The sequence below is a fragment of the Staurois parvus genome, unplaced genomic scaffold (assembly GCF_062004578.1).
Source record: "Staurois parvus isolate SC_StPar_1 unplaced genomic scaffold, SC_StPar_1.0 ptg003972l, whole genome shotgun sequence".
Lineage (NCBI taxonomy): Eukaryota > Metazoa > Chordata > Amphibia > Anura > Ranidae > Staurois > Staurois parvus.
This window is the reverse complement of record NW_028321767.1, coordinates 21131-48138: the sequence shown is the minus strand read 5'-3', so window position 1 is coordinate 48138 and position 27008 is coordinate 21131. Positions and strand designations below refer to the sequence as shown.

Here is a 27008-nt window from a genome sequence, read left to right as displayed (position 1 = left end):
CCCTGAGCCCTGCATTTTGTACATAGTGCACCCCTAAACTCTGCACGTAATGCACCCCTAAACTCTGCACGTAATGCACTCCCGAACCCTGCAGTCTGGACACAGCCCACCCCCTGAACCCTGCAGTCTGGACACGGCCCACCCCCTGAACCCTACAGTCTGGACACGGCCCACCCCCTGAACCCTGCAGTCTGGACACGGCCCACCCCCTGAACCCTGCAGTCTGGACACGGCCCACCCCCTGAACCCTGCAGTCTGGACACGGCCCACCCCCTGAACCCTGCAGTCTGGACACGGCCCACCCCCTGAACCCTGCAGTCTGGACACGGCCCACCCCCTGAACCCTGCAGTCTGTAAGTAGCGCTCCCCAGATACAATTAGCCCTTTGAGAGATCATGTGACCCGTGATGTAACGGAGTTTGACACCCTTGGCCTAGATGATGCTGGACGTTCTCCAGCCAGGAAATGAGGCGGAGCTCTCTCTGCTGGCTTCTAGTGCACGTTGTGAGAAGCCCACAGTGTGCAGTGAGATCAGACTGAGCCGCTCAGTACAGGGGAGGAGCCGCTACGACTACAGGATGGAGGGCAGATTTCAGTTTTATTTGCAAACTTTTTTTTATTTTCCAAGTGACCCTTTTGAATCACTTTTTAAAAATTCTTTTAGTTTTTTGCTGATGATGGTTTCCATCCCTTGTCCTCCTCCACAGAACTACTCCCTGTCCGTGTATCTGGTGAAGCAGCTGACGTCGGTCACTCTGCTGCAGAAACTTCGGGCCAAAGGCATCCGGAACCCGGACCACTCCAGAGCGCTGAGTGAGTCTAGAACATTCCCCGCCTGAAAATGCGAAGACTCCTCCCCTCTTGACCCGCGTGCGCCGATTCACGCTTCCATTTCCTCTTTCTGTTCTAGTAAAAGAAAAACTGACGGCCGACCCCGACAGCGAAATCGCCACCACCAGCCTGCGGGTGTCACTGATGTGTCCGGTGAGTTCCCTCCGTTTATTAACCACCTCCTGTCCGGCCATTGTATATAAACGGCCTCCCCGCCCCCTGCTTGTGCGCGCTCCCTAAGAAGCGCGCAGCACCGTGATCTGGTGCTCACTGCGATCGTCGGACGGGACCTCTGTGCGAGGTCCCGATCATGTGATCACTGATTGGCCAATCAGTGATCACATGCGAGTAGTAAGCAAGATGTCGCTTCTGACATCATTGCTTACTACGTGTGAAATCTGTGAATGATCACAGAGATCACATGGTACAGGGCCATTTACAACAGCCTTGTACCATGTGACATGCTGTGACCAATCACAGCTCTCACAGTATTTCCAAATGGCTGCAAGAATGCAGCCAGAGAGGAGGAGAAATTGTTGCTTTTACAGCCTTTATGGGTGTAAAAGCAATCGGTGTAAAAGAAAAAAAAAAGAAAAAAAATCTTCATCCCCCCCCCCCACAAGTAGTACAGTGTCACCATGGTGACCCCACACTGCTAGGGTGACAGTATGTAAAAATAAATAAATAAATAATATAAAAAAGTAAAATGTTTAAAAATTATGATTTTTGGTTAAACTAATTTGGGTTATTTTTTTTTTTTTTTTTACTAAAAAGATAACGGAATACATTTTGGCCGAGATTGATGAAGAAATATTATTTATTTGCTAAATTTTATAAGAAAAACACTTTTTAAAAAAAATTTTGGACTTTTTCATCTACATAGAAAAAAAAAAAAAAAAATCCCAGCGGTGAATAAATACCACCAAAATAAAGCTTTATGTGTCTCAAAAAAATGCTAAAACATTCATATGGGTACAGTGTTGCATGACCGCGCAATTGTCATTCAAAGTGTGATAGCGCTGAAAGCTGAAAATTGGCCCGGACTGGAAGGGGGGGGGGGGAAGTGTCCGGACTGGAAGGGGGGGGGGGGGGGAAGTGTCCGGACTGGAAGGGGGTGAAAGTGTCCGGACTGGAAGGGGGTGAAAGTGTCCGGACTGGAAGGGGGTGAAAGCGTCCGGACTGGAAGGGGGTGAAAGCGTCCGGACTGGAAGGGGGGGAAAGTGTCCGGACTGGAAGGGGGGGAAAGTGTCCGGACTGGAAGGGGGGGAAAGTGTCCGGACTGGAAGGGGGGGGAAAGTGTCCGGACTGGAAGGGGGGGGAAAGTGTCCGGACTGGAAGGGGGGGAAAGTGTCCGGACTGGAAGGGGGGAGAAAGCGTCCAGACTGGAAGGGGGGGGGGGGAAGCGTCCGGACTGGAAGGGGGGGGGAAGCGTCCGGACTGGGGGGGGGGGGAAGCGGCCGGACTGGGGGGGGGGGGAAGCGTCCGGACTGGGGGGGGGGGGAAGCGTCCGGACTGGAAGGGGGGGGGGGGGAGCATCCGGACTGGTAGGGGGGGGGGAAGCATCCGGACTGGAAGGGGGTGGGGTTAAGCGTCCGGACTGGAAGGGGGGGGCATCCGGACTGGAAGGGGGGGGGGCGTCCGGACTGGAAGAGGGGGGGGGGGAGCGTCCGGACTGGAAGAGGGGGGGGGGGGAGCGTCCGGACTGGAAGAGGGGGGGGGGGGGAGCGTCCGGACTGGAAGAGGGGGGGGGGGGAGCGTCCGGACTGGAAGAGGGGGGGGGGGGAGCGTCCGGACTGGAAGAGGGGGGGGGGAGCGTCCGGACTGGAAGGGGGGGGGGGGAAGCGTCTGGACTGGAAGGGGGGGGGGGGAAGCGTCTGGACTGGAAGGGGGGGGGGGGAAGCGTCTGGACTGGAAGGGGGGGGGGGGAAGCGTCTGGACTGGAAGGGGGGGGGGAAGCGTCTGGACTGGAAGGGGGGGGGGAAGCGTCTGGACTGGAAGGGGGGGGGGAAGCGTCTGGACTGGAAGGGGGGGGGGAAGCGTCTGGACTGGAAGGGGGGGGGGAAGCGTCCGGACTGGAAGGGGGGGGGGGGAAGCGTCCGGACTGGAAGGGGGGGGGGGGAAGCGTCCGGACAGGAAGGAGAGCAAATACGCATTTCCTTCACTGTGGGAGATAGCTGGACAGATTGGGGTAGGGAGTTCCAGAGGATGGAGTACGCATTTCCTTCACTGTAGCAATTGCCAAACAATCAGATCCGTAGCACATGTAAGAACCGCCCCATAGGGGGAGGGGTTAATGCTAGATTTTGGGTTTCCCCCTTTATAACCGGTCCCCGTGTCTCGGTTCCCCTCCAGCTGGGTAAGATGCGTCTGACGGTCCCCTGCCGGGCGATCACCTGCACTCACCTCCAGTGCTTCGACGCCGCGCTGTACCTGCAGATGAACGAGAAAAAGCCGACCTGGACCTGCCCCGTCTGCGACAAGAAGGCGCCCTATGACACGCTGATCATCGATGGGTGAGCGCGGTAGACGCCATGATTCCGGAAGGATTCCGGAGCCGGAGTTTCCCTTTAACCCGTGTTCTCCCCTTGCAGCCTCTTCATGGAGATCCTGAACTCCTGTACGGACTGCGACGAGATCCAGTTCATGGAGGACGGTTCCTGGAGTCCAATGAAACCCAAGAAGGAGAAGGCGGATTTGTGTCAGTCGCAGACTTACAGCGCCATCGACGGTAAGAGCCAGAAAAAAGCCTGCTGGGGTCGCCCGACCGCTCACATGCAGGAAGGATTTGAAAAATTTGCCTGCGTTTAATAATAAATTGACCGTCATCAGGGGCGGACTGACAACTCATGGGGCCCCCGGGCAATAGGGGAACATGGGGCCCCTGTGTCCTTGCCCACACTCAAAAAAAAGCCTATAAAAGTTACCAGGGGCATTTCATGGGGCCCCCTACTGACCCCGGGCCCTCGGGCAGTGCTCGAACCGTCATTCATCCGAACACCTTCTCCATTTCCAGCCGGCACGCTCTACAACCTCAGCTCTGACTTCAAGCACAGCGCCGAGACCAAGAAAAAGGTGGAGGTCATAGACCTGACTCTGGACAGCTCGTCCGATGAGGAGGAACCCCCCGCCAAGAGGACATGTCCCATCACCTCCACCATCATGCCTTCCATTGGGTCTAAAGGGTAAGACTTGGCCGTACTCTTACGTGACTCGTACATCGAACTCCTGTGGGCTCTAGGTTAGATGTCTCTGCAAATGTGGCCCCCTGGTCCCGGGGGGGGGGGGGGCTGACAAACTCCCACCTGGTAATTAATGGAGGTAGGAAGAGGTTGTGAAGGAACGACTTGCACGTTTCCAGAGACCTCTTGCCTGGACACATCAGAAGTATGTAGAAGGTCCAGGACAGAAAGGAAAGATTGAATCCCGCCTTCCTCAGAGGACATGGAGGAAGTATGACATTCTCACGCATCGTACTGGGTGCGGGGTCTGTAGGTGGGCAGTGCCAGGCTGGAACTTACCTTGCAGCTGAACCCAACGCTGGTACTTCTAGGAGCCTCTGATGATGAGGAGAACCTTCCTTGTCCGCAGATATGGAAATCCCGGACACTACCCCAAATTTCTCCTAATTGGGTTTGATACCGATTGGTTGGAGCCATAAACCACCCCTCCTCTTTCCCCTCTCTCCCTTACTCCTCCCCCCTCCAGTGCTCCATGCAGGCAGAGCTGAGTAATAGTCACACCCCTTAGCACTCCTCCCTCCGGTGCTCCATGCTGGCAGAGCTGAGGAATAGTCACACCCCTTAGCACTCCTCCCTCCGGTGCTCCATGCTGGCAGAGCTGAGGAATAGTCACACCCCTTAGCACTCCTCCCTCCGGTGCTCCAAGCTGGCAGAGTTGAGTAATAGTCACACCCCTTAGCACTCCGGTGCTCCATGCTGGCAGAGCTGAGTAATAGTCACACCCCTTAGCACTCCGGTGCTCCATGCAGGCAGAGCTGAGTAATAGTCACACCCCTTAGCACTCCGGTGCTCTATGCTGGCAGAGCTGAGTAATAGTCACACCCCTTAGCACTCCGGTGCTCTATGCTGGCAGAGCTGAGTAATAGTCACACCCCTTAGCACTCCGGTGCTCCATGCTGGCAGAGCTGAGTAATAGTCACACCCCTTAGCACTCCGGTGCTCCATGCTGGCAGAGCTGAGTAATAGTCACACCCCTTAGCACTCCGGTGCTCTATGCTGGCAGAGCTGAGTAATAGCCACACCCCTTAGCACTCCTCCTCCCTCTGGTGCACCATGCTGGCAGAGCTAATAGTCACTCCTTAGCACTCCTCCCTCCGGTGCATCATGCTGGCAGAGCTGAGTAATAGTCACACCCCTTAGCACTCCTCCCTCCGGTGCTCCATGTTGGCAGAGCTGAGTAATAGTCACACCCCTTAGTACTCCTCCCTCCGGTGCATCATACTGGCAGAGCTGAGTAATAGCCACACCCCTTATCCCTCCTCCTCCCTCTGGTGCTCTAAGCTGGCAGAGCTGAGTAATAGCCACACCCCTCAGCTGTTAAGTAATATTTCTTCTTAGGGTGATCAGCATCGACCATCAAACATCTTCTGTATTGAGAAGCCCTCCGTTGACGACAATAGGCAGCGAGTACCTGTCGAGTCTTCCAATCCCGGACTACCATCGAACTTTCCCCGTACCAAGTGACCTTCAGGGTAAGGAGAGCCGGATTTAGAGTCGATGTAATCCTAATCTCTAATGTTTCATAGAAGATTTAACCCATTCATGTGTTTGGTTGTAATTGGTAGACAAGGAGCCTCCTGTAAACGTTCACATTCTTACCATTCGTTTTGTGTTTGTCATCTTCAGGACTCGACCTGTTCTCCTTCCTTCAGACCCCCGACAATCAGGTGAGAATATCGGAACTTTTATAATTCCGCTCAGAGTTGTGTTATTGTGGACTAATAGTTGTGTTCTATAATCGCTGCTTGGACTTTGTGAATGTCCTCTGACAGGGTTGTCTAGACCCCCCACCTGATATGGTAGCATGGAGGGGGCAGACAAGGTGGAAAGTGCAGAACAGGTTAACATGGAGGGTGGCCTACACTGGAGAGGATGACATGAGGGCAGATCTTCCCCTTATGGGCTGCTGGTGAAGGTGTGCGAGGCAGCAGATGTACCCACTCTGCTCATCCTCTAACTATGGGTTGTCAATGGTAGCCTTGGTAATGGCGGCCAGTGGTGACAATGGTGACCTTAGCAATAGTGACCTTCAAAATGGTGGCCTTGGTAATGATGACCAATGGTGGCCTTGGTAATGATGACCAATGGTGGCCTTGGTAATGATGACCAATGGTGGCCTTGGTAATGATGACCAATGGTGGCCTTCAAAATAGTGGCCTTGGTAATGACCAGTGGTGACCTTGTTAATGATGACCAATGGCGGCCTTGGTAATGATGACCAATGGCGGCCTTGGTAATGATGACCAATGGCGACCTTCAAAATGGTGGCCTTGGTAATGAAGACCAATGGCGACCTTCAAAGTGGTGGCCTTGGTAATGATGACCAATGGCGACCTTTAAAGTGGTGGCCTTGGTAATGATGACCAATGGCGACCTTCAAAGTGGTGGCCTTGGTAATGATGACCAATGGCGACCTTCAAAGTGGTGGCCTTGGTAATGATGACCAATGGCGACCTTCAAAATGGTGGCCTTGGTAATGATGACCAATGGCGACCTTCAAAGTGGTGGCCTTGGTAATGATGACCAATGGCGACCTTCAAAGTGGTGGCCTTGGTAATGAAGACCAAGGGTGACCTTCAAAGTGGTGGCCTTGGTAATGAAGACCAATGGAGACCTTCAAAGTGGTGGCCTTGGTAATGGAGACCTTCAAAGTGTTGGCCTTGGTAATGAAGACCAATGGCGACCTTCAAAGTGGTGGCCTTGGTAACGATGACCAATGATGACTTTCAAAATGGTGGCCTTGGTAATGACCAGTGGTGATCTTCAAAATGGTGGGCTTTGTAATGGTGACCTTCAAAATGTTGGCCTTGGTAATGAAGACCAGTGGTGGCCTTGGGTTATTTTGACTTCTTTTCCTTCATTTACAGCACTACAGCCCCTCAGTGATCACTTCCTTGGATGAACAAGACACCCTCAGCCACTTCTTCCAGTACCGTCCCACGCCACCCCATTATATGAGCCCCCTGACCCAAGCCATAACGGCATCCCACGGAAGCAGCAGCAGCGCCAGCCGGATCAGCAGCATCGTGTCCACCAGCACGTTACGTGAAAGCCACGCCCACAGTGCCTCACAAAACCCCTCCTCCACGTTACCAGGGTGCCGACCGGACATCATATCCCTGGACTGAGCAGACACTTCTCGGTTGGTGACTGGCTCACCATGCCTCGCGGATGTATTCCAAGTCCCAGAATCCTCCTTGGGACCCGCTACCGCATGATCAACCAAGACACAGGAATCTACCGCCATGGAGTTATTTTTTTAAATAGACAAAAAACATTTTCTGGTTTTAATGTTACGATGTCTCCTCTGTATCCACGTGGCGGGTATGAATGGTCATATCATAGTTTATGGTCAGGTGGGTTTTTTTTTGGGGGGGGGGGGTTTATAGGTTTTTGTCTGTTTTTTTTTTGTTTTTTTTTTTTTTTATAGGGTTTTATTTTCTTTTTTTATAGGGGTTTTTTCTTTTTTTTTTTCTTTATATTTTTTTTCTTTTTTTTTATATTTTTCTTTCTTATAGGGGTTTTTTTCTTTTTTTATAGGGTTTTTTTTATGGGGTTTTTTTATAGGGTTTTTTTATGGGGTTTTTTTTTTTTATAGGGTTTTGTTTTCTTTTTTTTTTAATAGGGTTTTGTTTTTCTTATAGGTTTTTTTTTTTTTTTCCTTTTTATAGGGGTTTTTTCTTTTTTTTTTTTTATATATATATTTTTTTCTTAGGGTTTTTTTTTCTTTTTTTTTTTAATAGGTTTTTTTTCTTTAGGTTTTTTTTTTCCTTTTTTATAGGGGTTTTTTTTTTTGTTTTTTTTTTGGGGGGGGGGGAGGGGGTTATTTTTTTTTTTTTTTTTTTTTTTTTTAAATCAAGTGACACAGGGTGGCCCTACAGTACCTGAATGGTATACTCAGGGGGGTTTGGAAACCATTGGTACGATGTTACAACAAAGGCAATTGTCCCTTTGACATATCAGCCTGTTATTAGGTTGGTTGCAGACATGGGAAATTTATCTCCGCCCATTTGTACAACCAGCCAATCAGAATTTGTCCTTTTAATGCCTCAAGCAAGCAATACAATGTATCTTTTTTTTTTTTTTTTTGTATCATTATGGTTACAGAAATGTGGGTGGAGTCTGACTTTTCTATGGCCAGATTTTAGGGGTGGGGATAATCCGTGCCCCCCCCCCCCTCCTTGTTGCGTCTTGTTCTTCCAGGCGTGTGCGCTGCTGGTGGGAGGGGTTTCTTTTGGTCATGTGACAGCATATTTGCGTGCCATTAGAAAGTACATATGTGCTGAGAGCGCGCGCCCTGCATGTGTCCGTGACTCACGGAAAGGTCCTGATGTCCCGTTATGATTGGGACCGCCGTGATTCGCTGCCACATGATCCTAAAACCCCGCCCACCTCCTGAAACTTAAAGGGCCGGGAGGCGCTGGCACAAAGGGGTTCTAAATGCCAGGGGAAAGGAGGGGCTGGTGATCATGTGACCATTGTGATTGGCTGTCGCAGTGGTCACATTGATGGGAGCTGGTCCTGCATTGTTAGTTGGGACTGAGGAGCATGCTCTTTGACAAAAACATCGGACGCATGCGTGGGCGCTAAAGCCCCACCCCTTTTTCTGCACATACGTGGCAGCAAAAGGATAAAAAGTATTTTTTGAATCTTTCTACTGCAAATGCCTCCCCTCCTCCAACGTGGAACCTTCTTCGTTCTCTAAGGTTGTCCCCAACTTCCTCCTCAGTTCTGACCCCTCCAGACCCTCAGAAGGCACGTCATGGCGCAGGCCGGGCTCACAGTATGGAGCGGCACGCTCACGTCTAAGAACAAAGACTTTTCCTCGGTTTTAGCACCCAATATTTATTGGTTAATCATCTCTTTTTAAATTATGGACGGTAGTCACGACTCAAGATAATCAGGACTGGGCCACCACTAGGCCTGCGATCATTCCACTCACCTTCAAATAAAGCATTATCACCTATACATGTAATACCTCCTGCAGCCTGCGTGCGGCGCCACATCCTGGCTATGACTAGGCACTGCACCGTTTGTGTGTTTTTTTTTTTTGTTTTTTTTTAGTTGGGTTTTTGTTTCTGTAGTTGGGTTTTTGGTGTTTTTTTTTTTTTTTTGTAGTTGGGGTTTGTTTTGTTTTTGTAGTTGGGGTTTGTTTTGTTTTTGTAGTGTTTTTTTTTTTTTTTTTTTGTAGTTGGGGTTTTTTTTTTTTGTAGTTGGGGTTTTTTTTTTTCGTTTTTTAGTTGGGTTTTTGTTTTGTTTTTTTGTAGTTGGGTTTTTTTTTTTTTTTTTTGTAGTTGGGTTTTTGTTTTTTAGTTGGGTTTTTGTTTTTTTGTTGGGTTTTTGGTGTTTTGTTTTTTTTTGTAGTTGGGTTTTTTTTTGTTTTTGTAGTTGGGTTTTTGTTTTTTTTTTTTGTAGTTGGGTTTTTGTTTTTTAGTTGGGTTTTTGTTTTTTTGTTGGGTTTTTGGTGTTTTTTTTTTTTTTGTAGTTGGGTTTTTTTTTGTTTTTGTAGTTGGGTTTTTGGTTTTTTTTTTTAGCTGTTTTTTTGTTTCTGTAGTTGGGTTTTTGTTTTTTTGTTTCTGTAGTTGGGTTTTTAGTGGTTTTTTTAGTTGCCTTTTTCTTTTCTTTTTTTGTGTTTTAATGTTTGGTCTGTGGTTCTAAATGGTGGATATGAAGTGACTACAAGCTATTTTTTAGACTTTGCTGTTTTATTTTGTATAGTTTTTTTTTTTTTTTTTTAACTCGCTGTCTTCTACCATTACATGATATTGTATATAGATGAATACAAAAAACATTTATATATTTTCTTTTGTTTTTCTTATTTTTTAAATGACGTACACAAGCTCCGACGCTTTTACTTTCTATGAAGGTTTTGGCTCTCCCTTTCCGCCCTGCCAGAGACCAAAACCGCATTCCAGATCTCTTCCCCCGGAGCAGAAAGGGTTAATGCCACCGCGGTAGCGACAGCGAGCTCGTGTTGGTTTTTTTTTTTCTTCATATTTATGTATTTAAATATCTAATGTATTCTGTATTTAGTCTCTCTGGTTTTTACTTACTGGCTGACGATAGACATAATCCAAGAAAAAACCCTTTTTAACAGGAATAAACCTTTTTATTTATTCAGTGTTCTGTCGTGTTGTACATATTGGTTCCTCGGGGGCGGGGCCTGCTGAATCAAAGAGGAAACAAAACAAAAGGATTATAAAATAATTTATTTTTGATTCCTTCCCTTGAGGATCTTTTTACATCCAGCTGGGATTATTCCTGGACTTGCAGATTTTCTAACCAAAGTTCCAAAGCATATTTGGTGCCGGTGCTCAGCCGCTCCACATCTTCCCCGCCCACCGGGGCCACGCCTACCAACACCGACACGTCCAGATCCTTCTGACAGAGAGAATTCCCACAGACCTCTGTGATCCTGGAGGAAGCCGAGAGAAAGATTACTACTAAATCTGATTCCTGAGGTCTGCAGAACATCGCTCCATCCCATCCCCCTCCTGACAGATCCATACTGATATATTCTGCAGATTATTCCATCACTGACCTCTCTAGAGATCTGCAGAACATCGCTCCCTCCCATCCCCCTCCTGACAGATGCATATTGATATATTCTGCAGATTATCCCATCACTGAGATCTGCAGACTATTCTATCAGTAGCCCCTCTACAGATCTGCAGAACATCGCTCCGTCCCATCCCCCTCCTGACAGATGCATATTGACATATTCCATCACTGACCTCTCTAGAGATCTGCAGAACATCGCTCCCTCCCATCCCCCTCCTGATAGATCCATACTGATATATTCTGCAGATTATTCCATCACTGACCTCTCTAGAGGTCTGCAGAACATCGCTCCCTCCCATCCTCCTCCTGATAGATCCATACTGATATATTCTGCAGATTATTCCATCACTGACCTCTCTAGAGATCTGCAGAACATCGCTCCCTCCCATCCCCCTCCTGACAGATGCATATTGATATATTCTGCAGATTATCCCATCACTGAGATCTGCAGACTATTCTATCAGTGGCCCCTCTACAGATCTGCAGAACATCGCTCCGTCCCATCCCCCTCCTGACAGATGCATATTGACATATTCCATCACTGACCTCTCTAGAGATCTGCAGAACATCACTCCATCCCCCTCCTGATAGATCAACATTGATATATGCTGCAGATTATCCCATCACTGAGATCTGCAGAACATCGCTCCGTCCCATCCCCCTCCTGACAGATCCATATTGACACATTCTGCAGATTATTCCACCACTGACCCCCCTAGAGATCTGCAGAACATCGCTCCATCCCATCCCCCTCCTGACAGATCAACATTGATATATGCTGCAGATTATCCCATCACTGAGATCTGCAGCCCATTGCTCCGTCCCATCCTCCTGACAGATCCATATTGATATATTCTGCAGAGTATTCCACCACTGACCCCCCCTAGAGAGCTCCAGAACATCGCTTTGTCCTATCCCCCTCCTGATAGATCAACATTGATATTCTGCAGATTATTCCAGCTAGAGATCTGCAGAGCATTGCTCCTTCCCATCCCCGTCCTGACAGATCCATATTGATATATTCTGCAGATTATCCCACTACTGACCCTGCTAGAGATCTGCAGAGCATCGCTCCCTCCCATCCCCCTCCTGACAGATCCATTTTGATATATTCTGCAGATTATTCCATCTAGAGATCTGCAGAACATCGCTCCGTCCCCTCCTGACAGATCCATATTGATAGACTCTGCAGATTATCCCACCACTGACCCCTCTAGAAACACAAATGAACGTACGGAATGGAGTCTGGAATGGCTGTCAGGTTTTTCCCAGAATGCTCCTCTCCCTCCTGAGCTGCCACTATGAGCTCAGCAACCTCCGGGTCCAGCCACAGACACGCGCTGACCTCCTGTTCCGCTGGGCAGAGCTTCTCCTGTGACAGTGAAAACAAATCCCGACATTAAATCTCCGAGAGAAACAAACTGACCGCTCCGAGCCTGGCCGACCTACCTGCAGCTCCTGGTGGGTCTCCCTGGTGGTGACGAGAAGGTAAGTGACAATATGGTGTCTGGTGGGGAATCCGCAACTCAGCAGCGGGGGGAAGGCGGACTGGAAGACAAATTAGTTTTTTGTAGAATGGATTCCCAGCTCCGGGGTTTACTACAAACTGACAAAAAGCCGAAATCCTGAATTGTGGGATTTAAATACATAGCTTCAAACTATAGATATTGATTTGGGGAGTCAATCACAGGATCCTCTGGGGTCGCTGAGGGACGCAGGATCTACCGGGGACGCGGGGTCGCTGGGGGACGGGATCCTCGGGGGTCGCTGGGGGACGGGATCCTCGGGGGTCGCTGGGAGACGCGGGATCCTCGGGGGGTCGCTGGGAGACGCGGGATCCTCGGGGGGTCGCTGGGAGACGCGGGATCCTCGGGGGGTCGCTGGGAGACGCGGGATCCTCGGGGGTCGCTGGGAGACGCGGGATCCTCGGGGGTCGCTGGGAGACGCGGGATCCTCGGGGGTCGCTGGGAGACGCGGGATCCTCGGGGGGTCGCTGGGGGACACGGGATCCTCCGGGGTCGCTGGGAGACACAGGACGTTCTGGGGTCGCTGAGAGACGCAGGACATTTTGGGGTCACTGGCAGACGCAGGACATTTTGGGGTCACTGGCAGACGCAGGACATTCTGGGGTCACTGGGAGACGCAGGACATTCTGGGGTCACTGGCAGACGCAGGACATTCTGGGGTCACTGGGAGACGCAGGACATTCTGGGGTCACTGAAACACACAGGATTCTCCTGGGGATTAACAATCCCTAAGCATGGGGAACAGAATCTACAAGCTGCTGTGGAATGGGGGTTGTACACAATTTACCTCCCAAAGCCCCAGGATCCTCCAGGGCGGAGTCTCGTTCCTCAGGTCCAGCCCAGTTTCCTCCTGGAGTTCTCTCAGCCCGGCCTGGAGGAGCTGTCAATATGAACGTGTACAGAAAATGAATCGGGTTTCCTCCATAGAGATATGATACAGATGATGGAGCTTTCACTCACCTGCTCTCCCGGCTCCATGTGACCACCTGGAAACATAAAATGAGAACAGCTGAAACATTCTCACCCGGCGCACTGCAAGCTAAGAAACAATAACATATAAGGGGAAAATATTTTTTCAAAAATTTAAATACTCAATTTTTTCTCTGCACAGGGTGACCTGGGGTCACTGGGCGACACTGCACGCTCCGGGGTCACAGAATGCTACAGGGTCACGGGGGGACACAATATACTCTGGGGTCACTGGGAGACGCAGGATGCTCTGGGGTCACTAGGTAAGGCAGGGTGCTCTGGGGTCACTAGGTAAGGCAGGGTGCTCTGGGGTCACTGGGGGACGCATGATGCTCTGGGGTCACTGGGGGACGCAGGATGCTCTGGGGTCACTGGACACTCCGGGGGTCACAGAATGCTACAGGGTCACTGGGGGACACAGGATGCTCTGGGGTCACTAGGCAAGGCAGGGTGCTCTGGGGTCACTGGGAGACGCAGGATGCTCTGGGATCACTGGGTAAGGCAGAATGCTCTGGGGTCACTAGGTAAGGCAGGATGCTCTGGGAGGCGCAGGACGCTCCGGGATCACTGGGGGACGCAGGACGCTCCGGGGATCACTAGGAGGCGCAGGACGCTCCGGGATCACTGGGGGACGCAGGACGCTCCGGGGATCACTAGGAGGCGCAGGACGCTCCGGGATCACTGGGGGACGCAGGACGCTCCGGGATCACTGGGAGACGCAGGACGCTCCGGGATCACTGGGAGACGCAGGACGCTCCGGGATCACTGGGAGACGCAGGACGCTCTGGGGACACTGGGAGACGCAGGACGGTCTGGGATCACTGGGAGACGCAGGACGCTCTGGGGACACTGGGTAAGGCATGATGCTTTGGGATCACCGGGAGACGCAGGATGCTCTGGGGTCACTTGGGGACGCAGGATGCTCTGGGGTCACTGGGGGACGCAGGATGCTCTGGGGTCACTGGGAGACGCAGGATGCTCTGGGGTCACTGGGAGATGCAGGATGCTCTGGGGGTCACTGGGTAAGGCAGGATGCTCTGGGATCAATGGGAGACGCAGGCTGCTCTGGGGTCATTTGGGGACGTAGGATGCTCTGGGGTCACTGGGAGAAGCAGGATGCTCTGGGGTCACTGGGGGACGCAGGATGCTCTGGGGTCACTAGGTAAGGCAGGATGCTTTGGGGTCACTTGGGGACAGTCTGGATGCTTCAGTGTTACTAAGCGTCACAAATTGATCAGGGGCACTTTGGGGGTCACAGGGCACAGGGGTGTACTGGGGGTACGGAGACAGGAGCACACAAGGGCCCGGTACTCACGCACACTGCCACCACTATTAGCGCACATACTCTGACTGACGCAGCACACGGACCTGGTGGTACCCAGACGTTGGGGAAGATGTTCAGGGTTTTGGTTCTCCTCGTCAGCAGGACCTTCTTGTTGGCGGTCTGCAGCAAGATGGCGACTCCTACGTCCACACCTCGGTCCCGGATCTGCTCTGGCAGACGGGCAGCTTGATCTGGGCTCAGATTTTTGATGGGGCAGAAGGGCGGCCTCTGTAAGAAGAGCAGAATGAATTAGACGAGCGCACCGTCTGCGTTTGCAGGCACTGGGGTAGTCATGTGCTTCTATGCCATGAGGCAGAGGACCAGTAGGGGGGCTCCTGATTACATGAACAAAATGACTGGCTGTCAGTGATCACATGATCCAGAGCCCATCCTACCAGCTCAGTGACACCTCTGCTTTCCCCTTCTGTGTGCCTTTCAAGCTGCCATCACAGTCTCGGGCCAGTGTAAACATTGCTCTGCCTACATTCAGCCTGTCTGCACCCGGCACGGTCACTGCAGACCAGGACTGGCAACAAGAAAGCCATCTGCTTCAAATACCTGCCAGGAGCCATCAATGATGAATTCTGCGCTGCACTGCACTTGTGTAATCACTAGAGATCACAAACTGCCAGAACCTCATGGGCCCCGTATGCGTCCAGATCGCGTTTTTAGTACTGACTGCTGACCTGTAGCCGGACGACACTGGAACCGCTGAATGGCTGATCAGAGATGACGAACCGGTTCTGGTCCAGTCCACAGTTCACAACAGCCGTGTCCTCGTGACTGGAGGAAAACTGTCCAGTGATACCCTAAAAAAAAAAAAAAAAAAAAAAAAAAATCAGAAATGCCTTGAAAATCACCCGAAAATATTCAGGTCTCCAGTTTACAAAAACTACAAGACAGATTTAAAAAAAAAAAATGGAATATCCCTTTAAGGTTCCCTTGTGCATGCATTCGTTTTAAATGCGCTAGCACCACACATTAACGTGAAAAACTAAAGGCACAGAAGTTTTGGGTACTCAGGGCACCAAAACACACAGGGGTAGGGGGTTAAGGATTGAAGTTAGGGGTGCACAGTTAGGGGGTTTGGGTTAGAAAGATGGAGTTTTGAGTTGGGGGTTAGAGATGGGGGGGTTATGGTTAGAGTTAGGTGGTTGAGGTTGGAGGGTTAGGGTTAGAGTCAGGGGGTTGGGGTTGAGGTTTAGAGTTAGTGGGTTAGGGTTGGGGGGGGGTTAAGGTTTAGTTAGTGGGTTAGGGTTGGGGTTCAGGGTTGGAGGATTAGGGTTTAGACTTAGTGGGTTAGGGTTTAGTTAGTGGTTAGGGTTCAGGGTTGGGGGGTTAGGGTTTAGTTAGTGGGTTAGGGTTGGGGTTCAGGGTTGGAGAGTTAGGGTTTAGACTTAGTGGGTTAGGGTTCAGGGTTGGGGGATTAGGGTTTAGACTTAGTGGGTTAGGGTTCAGGGTTGGGGGGTTAGGGTTTAGTTAGTGGGTTAGGGTTGGGGTTCAGGGTTAGGGTTTAGTTAGTGGGTTGGGGTTCAGGGTTGGGGGGTTAGGGTTTAGTTAGTGGGTTAGGGTTGGGGTTCAGGGTTGGAGAGTTAGGGTTTAGACTTAGTGGGTTAGGGTTTAGGGGTTAGGGTTTAGTTAGTGGGTTAGGGTTCAGGGTTGGGGGATTAGGGTTTAGACTTAGTGGGTTAGGGTTCAGGGTTGGGGGGTTAGGGTTTAGTTAGTGGTTAGGGTTCAGGGTTGGGGGGTTAGGGTTTAGTTAGTGGGTTAGGGTTGGAGTTCAGGGTTAGGGTTTAGTTAGTGGGTTGGGGTTCAGGGTTGGGGGGTTAGGGTTTAGTTAGTGGGTTAGGGTTCAGGGTTGGAGGATTAGGGTTTAGTTAGTGGTTAGGGTTCAGGGTTGGGGGGTTAGGGTTTAGTTAGTGGGTTGGAGTTCAGGGTTGGGGGGTTAGGGTTCAGGGTTGGGGGTTAGGGTTTAGTTAGTGGGTTAGGGTTGGGGTTCAGGGTTGGAGAGTTAGGGTTTAGACTTAGTGGGTTAGGGTTCAGGGTTGGGGGGTTAGGGTTTAGTTAGTGGGTTAGGGTTGGGGTTCAGGGTTGGGGGGTTAGGGTTTAGTTAGTGGGTTAGGGTTGGGGTTCAGGGTTGGAGAGTTAGGGTTTAGACATAGTGGGTTAGGGTTCAGGGTTGGGGGGTTAGTGTTTAGTTAGTGGGTTAGGGTTGGGGTTCAGGGTTGGAGAGTTAGGGTTTAGTTAGTGGGTTGGGGTTCAGGGTTGGGGGGTTAGTGTTTAGTTAGTGGGTTAGGGTTGGGGTTCAGGGTTGGAGAGTTAGGGTTTAGTTAGTGGGTTGGGGTTCAGGGTTGGGGGGTCAGAGTTAGGTGGTTGGGTTTAGGAGGTTAGGATTTGGTACATAGGCAGCTACTTCTGTATGTTTCAGGGTATTACTCTAAAGCTGGCCATAGATAAATAGAAAGTCGTGCAGCTGAAAAGAGACCAGGCGGATTCCGATCCCTCTGTGGTGGTTGCCACTCGAGAGAAGTCGATCTGATGATTGGATATTTTTCATTTGATCAGCGCCCGCAGTGGAGGATTCCCCGCTGTCAGAATAGCGCCTTGGGGAGGATTCTTCTATCCACCTCCACTGTGTGGATGAGGTGGGGGAATCCATCTATGACACGCTTCAATCAATGGATACATAATGCAACCTGCACAGCAATTCGTGGTAATGAGCATTTTAAGGCGTGTTATCGCAGCGCACGTATCAGGCGAAGGGTGACTATAGGGGGCTTTACCTGCACAAACCTCGCACACTGCAGCAGGGAACTCTCTTTGCTCAGATACACCAGGATTCGTTTCGCAGACTCCATCTTGGTCACCCGTCGTCCAGTAAGCTCAGGCGCGCTCTACGACGACGTCCAAAACTGCGATTGGTCCATACTGAAACGAGAGGGAGAATCGATGACGGGAGTCCATTATGGGCACTCACTGTAAAACATACAATCGTTAGACAGGAAAATAATACTTTGAAAAGTCAGTGAGATCCCCAAATCAGAAAATGAATCGTCCTCAGCATTGGAGACACACATTGTACTTTAACCAGGAAGCCATTCCTTCCCAGAATCCTCAGCGTCTAGAAAAAAGAAACTGAATGTTGGCGCCCCCTGATGGTAACAGAGTAAAAGGTTGTTGGCCATCGTCAAGAAAAATGAGATTCAGATCTTTACCGTGACAAATGATCGATATATAGAACGAATAACTGATCTCCTCTGTTCTGTATGTATGGACTCTGCACAGTCCCACTTCTCCTGTCCCGGATGCCGGGTGTCATTCTCAGGATCTCCTCCTATTCTGTATGTATGGACTCTGCACAGTCCCACTTCTCCTGTCCCGGATGCCGGGTGTCATTCTCGGTATCAGTCCTTATTCTGTATGGATGGACTCTGCACAGTCCCACTTCTCCTGTCCCGGATGCCGGGTGTCATTCTCGGTATCTGTCCCCATTCTGTATGTATGGACTCTGCACAGTCCCACTTCTCCTGTCCCGGATGCCGGGTGTCATTCTCGGTATCTGTCCTTATTCTGTATGTATGGACTCTGCATAGTCCCACTTCTCCTGTCCCGGATGCCGGGTGTCATTCTCGGTATCTGTCCTTATTCTGTATGTATGAACTCTGCGCAGTCCCACTTCTCCTGTCCTGGATGCCGGGTGTCATTCTCGGTATCTGTCCTTATTCTGTATGTATGAACTCTGCGCAGTCCCACTTCTCCTGTCCTGGATGCCGGGTGTCATTCTCGGTATCTGTCCTTATTCTGTATGTATGGATATTTTTATTTGTATAAACAAACAAATTACAAGGTAACAAAACTGTAACCATCATCATAAAAAACACACAAACCAACAATGTAACAACTGCCTACATCTTCACGACAGAAAGTCAACAAATTAAACTAATGAAAGTTCTGCATAGAATTTGATGCTGTAAATAAATTCCTCCCATTTTATATTCCTTTCGGCTCTAAACTCTTTTTATAAATCGGAATCCGAGTCACTCCGCCGACTACCAGTTTCCATATCGAATTCTACAAATACGGGAGCCGGGGGCGGGCGCTTCTTAGTGGGCGGGTCCTCCCCTGAACTAGCTGCAGATTCCCTTTCTACTTCTTCCCCCATTTGGTCCTCTAGATCACAGAAGTTGGCATCTGACTCTGATAGGACGTCATACTGGTTGCTGACTGCCATACTACCTTCTGGCACCCTTCTCACTTTCTTAGCGGATTTCTGCACTCGGGTCCACTCACTTTCAGGTTTACGGGTGGCCTTGTCCTTCCTATTCCTTCTCTTCTGCCTGGGAACGTTCTCCACAGAGGCAGGAACTGAAATGGATGGGATGGCCACAGATGGCCGCTGCTCCTCAGTCTGCTGAACGCTGCCCTCCTGCCCGAGGCTGGCCCCTTGGACTTCTGGGTTTTTTTTTTTTAATTTAAATATTTATTAATTTTTCACATTATTACAAAATTTCCATAAGAAGAGACACAATACTTATAAATATCAATACATTTCTACTCTGTCCCTTCTATTTACCTCTTTTATTTCCCTTCCCTCCCAACCCACCATTTCCCCCCCTCCCTCCCCTCTGCAAAATCTCCAGTCTCTCTAGGCCCAACCACTTTGAATAGCTTCCTAGTTTAGAGTTTTCTATATTTCTCTTTTAATCCCGATTTTTCCCATTTTTCCCATCGTGAATAGTATATTTTCATCCTGTCTTCCTGCATATGATAAGATTTTTCCATTCTGCTAATCTGGTTTACCCTATTGATCCAATCCTCCTCCGTTGGTACCTCTGTCTTCCGCCAAAATTTGGGGATCAACCCTTTTGCTGCACTTAGGTAGTACCATACTCCTGATTCTTTATATTTATTTACTGTTGTCTCGACACTATGTAGGAGACACATGGTTGGGTCTAATCCTATGTCATTTCCAGTTATTATTTCTATTAATTTGACTATTGTCTTCCAGAAAACCTGAATTTTTGGACATTGCCACCATATGTGAAACACCGTGCCCTCTTCCCCACATCCTCTCCAACACATTTTTGAATTCTCCCCCCTCATCCTGTGCTCAGTGCTCGGTGTAATATGCCATCGTGTCAAACATTTATAGTTAATCTCAACGTCTCTCATACTAACATTCTCGTGAACTAATCTAAATATCTTATTCTGTTGCTCTTCATCTATCCCCACCCCCATATCTCTTTCCCAATTTGTTATGAAAATTAACTTTGTGTCTGTGTCTAGTTCTGTAAGTATTCTATACATTTTTGTAACACCGTGTTTCCCATCTCTACGTGTTTCTAATAACCTTTCAAACATATTCCACTCCTTTTTTAATCTCAAGGGTTTTGGGAGATTTCCTATAAAACATTTTAATTGATGGTATTTCCATTCATCTATTTTAGTAAACATATCTCCTCCCTTCTCTTTTAATTCTTTAAGTGTTCTCAATTCCCCCTCTACCAATATGTCTCTCAATTGGATATCTTCCTTTTTAAACCATCTCCCTGATATCTCATCTTTTCCTGGGGGGAAAAACTCCGTGTTTGCAAGAGGCATTAATATAGAATTGAATTCCCATTTCTTGTGTTTATGTAAGTTATCCCATATCCTTAAGACAGTTAAGGTGTAAGTGCTTGTGTCCTCTTTAATTCTTCTATAGTGTGCTGGAACCCATATCATCTTACTCAAATTAATTCCACTCAGATCATTTTCCATTTTTACCCAACTTTTCCCCTTGTGATTAAAAGTCCAGTCATAAATTCTTGCTAACATTACTGCTTTGTAATATCTCTTGACATCAGGTAGTCCCATCCCCCCTTTCTCTTTAGTCCTACTTAGTGTTTCATATGATACTCTTGGTTTTTTATTCCTCCATATAAATCTTGTTAACATTTTTCTCATTATCTTAAAAAACGCCTCTGGGAGTTTGATCGGGATCATTTGAAATCTATAGAGTATTTTAGGTATAATTACCATTTTAATTAGGTTCATACGTCCTAACCATGATGGATTTCCTCCTTCTAATCTTTTTAGTTCGTCCTTAATCTCATTTATCAGAGAGATATAGTTTAATCTATACAGTTTTTTATATGAGGTAGCAAGTTTTATTCCTAGGTATTTTATATCGTTTTCTCTCCAAATGAAGGGGAATTCTTTTTGTAGCTTTTCTTTTTCGCTCTTTGGTATATTAATGTTCAAAATCTCAGTTTTTGTTGGGTTAATTTTTAGATTAGATAGTTCACCGTATTCCTTCAGGATCTTCATAATATTTGGTAGTGTTATTCGGGGGTTGCCTACATAAAACAGTAGGTCGTCCGCAAAGGCCGCTACTTTATGTTCTATATTTTCTATCTGGATTCCCCTTACCGCTCCACTATTCCTTATTATTGATAGCAGGGGTTCCAATGTCAATACATACAGCAAGGGGGACAATGGGCATCCTTGCCTTGTTCCATTGGACATCCCAATGGATTCCGATCTTTCCCCATTTACCGTGATGATTGCAGTGGGCTCCTTATATAGTTTACCTATCCATTCACGCATTCTCTCTCCAATCCCCAACACTTCCAAGTTGCCTTGGACTTCTGGGTTTACCTCCCCCTCAGTTGATATGACCCCATTCATTAAGGCTTCCTCCTCCAGGTGTTCTGCTGCCACCAGAAATTCCTCATCCACTGATTCCTCATCCCTATTGTGGAAGGCAACCAGGCAATCTCTGTGCAAATGGCCAAGCCTACCACATAGATTGCACTTGATGTTCTCACAGGTAGAACTGACATGGCCGACCTCCCCACACAGATTACACTTCATGACAGAGCAGACACTCGCCACATGACCCGACCTACCGCATTTGAAACATAGCCTGGGCTGACCTGCATAGAAGCAAACTCCCCTCTCCCGCCCAATGAAAAAGGAGTTTGGAAGGTGATGGGTGACATTGTTAATCTGCCTCAGCTTGACAAGAACCCTCCAACCTCCAGTCCAGATCCCATCACTGTCCCTAGTTGTGGTCAGATCAGAGACCATCTCACAATGCCTTCTGAGCCAGACTACAATATCCTGGGGGGGCACAGACTCATTCCAGAAAATGATGTTAACGTTTGCTGTGTCAGGTTTGGAGATGGGGATGAAGGTGAAAATCTTCCACCCCTCTTTGTCCCGAAACCCACTAAAGCTGGCCCAGAACCTGTCCAAGCCAGACATGAGCTTGAAGCTGACATCATACCCCTGTCTGTCAGGGAGGTTGATGACTGCCAAGATATCTGTGGGGACAAACCCCATCTGCTGACACAGCAACTCCCTAACTACAAACCTCCTATCAGGGAGCTCTTCTCTAGAACCCCTATGCTTCAACCTGACCACGTTCCTCCTCTTGAAGGCCTGACCAGTATAACCGGTATTGTTGGAAAAAGAAGGAGCCCCACGGCTCCAGGCATTCCGAGGAGGGACATGGCCAGATGGACCACTATTCCCTTGTGATGCAGGTGGCGGCTCAACCAAAGGGGGGAAATCACGGGTGTTATCCTGAACTGACTCCTCCATTGCCACATTCACAGGGTCCTCAGACTGGTCCTGACCCCATCCAGACATACCTACCTCAGTGTTAATGACATCAGGAACCCCTACATCAATATTAGTGATATCAGCACTGGCCATATCACCACTAGCATCAGCAGCTTCATCTGCATAATTATCAACTACCCCATCCCGAACACCAGTCCCCTCAGCATTGGTTCCACCATGAGAACCGGGGGTAGCAACACCGTCCTCATAGTCCATGTGCTGGGAGTCCATGCCGCCTCTCTGGGTTTCCTGCACTATGAAAGTCTGCTGGGTGAAGCTGACGCTACCGCTGTCCTCCAGAGCTGGAGTCTGTCTTTCAGGGAGCACATTTGCTGGTAGCGTGCCTTGGATCAGTTCCCCGGAGTCTGACTCTGAAGAAGACTCCATCTTTACACTTAATTGTGCCCCAACCCAATCGCAATCCCGATACACCTCCCCCCCTGGTCCCAGTTCTTCCAGAACAGCATCAATGTTCCTCGATATACCGGCCAGTTCAATGCCCAGGGCGTTAAGCTCGCTGTCATGTAGGACTTCATTCCCGGGGTCGGCAGCCTTGAGTCTGTAGATGGAGTCAATCCTTTTCTGGGTCGAAGCCTTAGCTTTCCTCAAGGTCTTCATTCTCTTCTCCAGAGCAGGAATCCTGTCAGCCAGGCGCAGCACAGGTGACATTAACACTTTCTGCTTCCTATCCGCGGGACGCTTGAAATTCTGATCCCCATCAGCGGTACTGGGTGAAGGGTCTCTGCTGGATGTAGAAGGACTCTCCGGGCCAGACTGTGGAGGCTTATTGGCTCCATCATCTTTCTTCTGCCGGGACCTGGGGCGTAATGAGCGTTCCTGGCCACTGCCCACCATTACACACTGCTGGAAGTTCTCCTTCAGAGTTTTCTGCTCCAACGTAGTCCTTGCAGATCTGCGCGGAGTACTGGGAGTGACAGGTGTCTCTACTCCGCTCTGAACTGTATGGGCCCCGCTCTGAGCGGCCTGTGCTGGGCTCTGTGCGGCATGGGCTCCACTCTTCTGGGCTTGCTTTGTTTGCAATGGCTGACTGCCTTTTGTTGCTACTCCAGAGCTGGTAGTGTGCTGGGTGACAGTGTCACTTTCCTGAGCCATATGGACTGTGTGATCACCACTCTGCACGGCATGGACTTTGCACTGTATGGCATGGGCTCTACTCTGCTGGACTTGCTTTTGTTGCAATGACTGACTGCCTTGATTTACAGTTCCAGAACTTGAAGCATGCCGGGTGACAACCTTACATTCCTGAGCTGCATGGACTGTATGGGTTCCGCTCTGCACAGCATGGGCCCCACTCTGCTGGGCTTGTGGTGCCTGTAATGGTTGACCGCATGGAGTTAGACCTCCATGACTTGGACTGTGCAGGGTGACAACATTACATTGCTGTTTAAACAGAATTGACTGAGCTCTGCTCTGCTGGTCTTGCTGCGACTGTAATGGCTGACTGCCTTGGGTTGCACTTCCAGAGCTTGGAGTGCGCTGGGTGACAACATTACATTGCTGTTTAGGCTGAACTGGATGGGCCCCGCTCTGCACGGCATGGGTTTTGCTATGCTGGGCTTGCGGTGCCTGTAATGGTGGGCTGCCCGGAGTTGGACCTCCAAGGCTTGGACTAGGCTGGGTAACAACATCACATTGCTGGACAGACTGAACTTTCCTCTGCTTGGCTTGTTGTGCCTGTAATGGCGGACTGCCTTGGGTTGCTCCTCCAGAACTTGGAGTTTGCTTGGTGACAGCCTTACATTGCTGTTTAGACTGAACTAGATGGGCCCCGCTCTGCATGGCTTGGGCCTGCTGTGGTTGCAATGGCTGACTGCCTTGAGCTGCTCCTCCAGAGCTTGGAGTTTGCTTGGTGACAACATTACATTGCTGTTTGGACTGAACTGACTGGGCCCTTCTCTGCTGGGCATGCTGTGGCTGCAATGGCGGACTGTCATGTGCTGCACTTCCAGAACTGACATTTTGCTGAGAGACATTCTCACACTGCTGGACTGACTTCATCTTCTCTGTATTAACAGAACTTCTCACACTGGACTTTCCATCACCAACATTCCCACATCTACTCACAGTCTCTGCCATTTGCTTTCCATTCACTGAACTCCGTCCTCCCGCTTCACCACCAACCACAGCTTCACCTCCATGAGCAGGCCGAGAAGCCTGGGAATCTCCTGGGAGGCGTCCCAGCCCAGGGCAGCCCAACCCTGGGCTTGTATCAGACATCAGAGGAGGTCAGCACCACACAGCCTGCAGCTGCTCCACAGGAAACCACACCCTCTGCACAGTCCCACTTCTCCTGTCCCGGATGCCGGGTGTCATTCTCGGTATCTGTCCTTATTCTGTATGTATGGACTCTGCGCAGTCCCACTTCTCCTGTCCCGGATGCCGGGTGTCATTCTCGGTATCTGTCCTTATTCTGTATGTATGGACTCTGCGCTGTCCCACTTCTCCTGTCCCGGATGCCGGGTGTCATTCTCGGTATCTGTCCTTATTCTGTATGTATGGACTCTGCGCAGTCCCACTTCTCCTGTCCCGGATGCCGGGTGTCATTCTCGGTATCTGTCCTTATTCTGTATGTATGGACTCTGCACAGTCCCACTTCTCCTGTCCCGGATGCCGGGTGTCATTCTCGGTATCTGTCCTTATTCTGTATGTATGGACTCTGCACAGTCCCACTTCTCCTGTCCCGGATGCCGGGTGTCATTCTCGGTATCTGTCCTTATTCTGTATGTATGGACATAGAAATATGTACAAAAAATAGAATGACAAAGACAAACAAAAGTTTGGCTATGAAATAGATAGGAAAAAAAACCAAAAACTTTTGCTGAGGTTTATCCTACCGGTGAGAGGACACCAAGAAATATATAGCAATCCACCTCATTTAGACCTGGCTCCATAGGAATCACCCCGCCTATATCTCATGCTCCTCAATTTACGGAGATATGGATGTTGCCCCTTTTCAACCCAGGGGGTGTCCCTTCCTCAGCCCTAAGGATGTGGATGCAGGCTGGACACTAAACCTTGGGCAATTAATCCAGGAAAGGGGGTAGGGGGTGTTCCTTCCTTAGCCCTGAGGACATGGATGTGGGATAGTCTCTAAACCCTGGCCAACCAACCCTGGGGGTGTTCCTTCATGATCCCCGAGGACATGGATGTGGGCCTGACTCTAAAACTTGAACAATCAACACTGGGGGTGTTTCTTTTCTCAGCTCTGAGGATATGGATGTGGGACAGACTAAACCTTGGCCAATCAACCCTGTGGGTAGGGATGTGGGCAGGACTCTAAACCTTGGCAAATCAACCCTGGGGGTGCTCCTTCCTCAACCCTGTGGATATGGATGCAGGCTGGACACTAAACCTTGGGCAATTAATCCAGGAAAGGGGGTAGGGGGTGTTCCTTCCTCAGCCCTGAGGACATGGATGTCGGATAGGCTCTAAACCCTGGCCAACCAACCCTGGGGGTGTTCCTTCATGATCCCCAAGGACATGCATGTGGGCCAGACTCTAAAACTTGAACAATCAATGCTGGGGTGTTTCTTTTCTCAGCTCTGAGGATATGGATGTGGACCAAACTCTAAGCCTTGGCCAATCAACCCTGAGGGTATGGATGTGGGCAGGACTCTAAACCTTGGCCAATCAACCCTGAGGGTATGGATGTGGGCAGGACTCTAAACCTTGGCCAACCAATCTTGGGGGTGCTCCTTCCTCAACCCTGAGGGTTTGGATGTAGGCAGGACTCTAAAACTTGGCCAATGAACCGTGGGGGTGCTCCTTCCTCAACCCTGTGGATATGGATGCAGGCTGGACACTAAACCTTGGGCAATTAATCCAGGAAAGGGGGTAGAGGGTGCTCCTTCCTCAACTCTGAGGGTATGGGTGTGGGCAGGACTCTAAACCTTGGCCAATCAATCCTGGGGGTGCTCCTTCCTTAGCCCTAAGGGTAGGGATGTGGGCCAAACTCTAAACCCTAGACAATCAACCCTGGGGGTGTTCACTCCTCTGCCCTGACAATATGGATGTGGGCCAGACTCTAAACCTTGGCCAACCAACCGAGGGGGGGGGGGGGGGGGGTCCTTCCTCAGCCCTGAGTATATTGGTGTGGGCAGGACTCTAAACCACGGTCTATCAACCTAGGGGGGAGTGCTTCTCCAGCCCTGTGGACATAGATGTGGGCTTGACTCTAAACCTTGGCCAATCAACCCTTGGGGTGTTCCTTTCTCAGACTTCAGGGTATAAATGTGTGCTGGACTCTAAACCTTATCCAATCAACCCTGGGGTGTTCCTTTCTCAGCCCTGAGGGCATGGACGTGGAATAGATTCTAAACCTTGGCCACTTAACCCATAGGTTGTTTCATCCTCATCCCTGAGGAAATATGTGTGGGCAAGACTCTGTTTGCCTATCAACTTGGGAAGGGGAGGTGGGGTGTTCCTTTCTCAGACCTGAGGCTATGGATGTGGGCTGGACTCAACCGTTTTGCCAATCAACCCTGGGGGTATTCCCTCCTCAGCCCTGAGGATGGTTTTGCCTTCTGAAATAGCCAGGGTTAAATGGGCCATGAATGGTACTGAGGGCTAGGTCAACAATAGGATTTCCGACACCAGAGCATCATTTCAGTTGCCACTTGGCTACGGCAAGTAAGCTCCATACAACCGTTTTGGGGATCTCTCATGGATTCTGTCCAGACGACATGTACAATTTGCTATGTACACGTACTCCAAAAATGTTTACGATCAGAAGAAATTAGTTCCATCTCTGAGCGACTAATATTTACATTTTTGTTTTTACGAGCAATAAAATCTGATCTTTGACAAAGGTTGGTAGATGGTTCGGAGTATTTTGGGTGTACAGGCCCCCCCATACTAGGTTCATACACAAAAAAGATGGGGCAAGGTCACAGTTTATTTATCCTCATCTATACCTCCTTCCATCAGCAA

At 49.6% G+C, this 27008-nt stretch overlaps 2 protein-coding genes across 3 annotated transcripts; one reads left to right on the top strand and one right to left on the bottom strand.

Annotated features, from left to right (window-relative positions):
• Nucleotides 1-631: 631 nt before the first annotated feature.
• On the top strand, nt 632-7350 carry PIAS3 (protein inhibitor of activated STAT 3). Its single transcript, XM_089668218.1, has 8 exons — nt 632-813; nt 911-984; nt 3184-3344; nt 3423-3559; nt 3845-4013; nt 5409-5542; nt 5697-5737; nt 6938-7350. The coding sequence occupies exons 1-8, from the start codon at nt 675-677 to the stop codon at nt 7196-7198; spliced, it is 1116 nt and encodes a 371-aa protein (XP_089524344.1). The 5' UTR covers nt 632-674; the 3' UTR covers nt 7199-7350.
• Nucleotides 7351-10157: 2807 nt separating this feature from the next.
• Nucleotides 10158-17579, bottom strand: NUDT17 (nudix hydrolase 17). 2 transcript variants are annotated; one of them, XM_089668217.1, is made up of 10 exons: nt 17464-17579; nt 17234-17378; nt 15137-15259; nt 14495-14678; nt 13118-13143; nt 12945-13037; nt 12081-12179; nt 11867-12003; nt 10354-10485; nt 10158-10241 (listed from the first exon to the last, which is right to left on the bottom strand). In XM_089668217.1, the coding sequence occupies exons 2-10, from the start codon at nt 17306-17308 to the stop codon at nt 10184-10186; spliced, it is 927 nt and encodes a 308-aa protein (XP_089524343.1). In that variant the 5' UTR covers nt 17309-17378; nt 17464-17579; the 3' UTR covers nt 10158-10183. The 2 variants fall into 2 exon arrangements, with proteins under 2 accessions (XP_089524343.1, XP_089524342.1); XM_089668216.1 differs by lacking the exons at nt 10158-10241; nt 12081-12179 and having other exon boundaries at nt 10261-10485.
• Nucleotides 17580-27008: the final 9429 nt, after the last annotated feature.

What these genes read in the sequence shown, in the direction of transcription:
- PIAS3 (XM_089668218.1), top strand. Translation starts at nt 675, where the DNA reads ATGATGGTTTCCATCCCTTGTCCTCCTCCACAGAACTACTCCCTGTCC. An exon ending in GACACGCTGATCATCGATGG is followed by an intron (nt 3,345 to 3,422) that starts GTGAGCGCGGTA and finishes CTCCCCTTGCAG; the next exon opens with CCTCTTCATGGAGATCCTGA. An exon ending in CGTACCAAGTGACCTTCAGG is followed by an intron (nt 5,543 to 5,696) that starts GTAAGGAGAGCC and finishes TGTCATCTTCAG; the next exon opens with GACTCGACCTGTTCTCCTTC.
- NUDT17 (XM_089668217.1), bottom strand. Translation starts at nt 17,308, where the DNA reads ATGGAGTCTGCGAAACGAATCCTGGTGTATCTGAGCAAAGAGAGTTCC. An exon ending in CCAGTGTCGTCCGGCTACAG is followed by an intron (nt 14,679 to 15,136) that starts GTCAGCAGTCAG and finishes CTCTTCTTACAG; the next exon opens with AGGCCGCCCTTCTGCCCCAT. An exon ending in AAATATGCTTTGGAACTTTG is followed by an intron (nt 10,242 to 10,353) that starts GTTAGAAAATCT and finishes TTTCCTCTTTGA; the next exon opens with TTCAGCAGGCCCCGCCCCCG.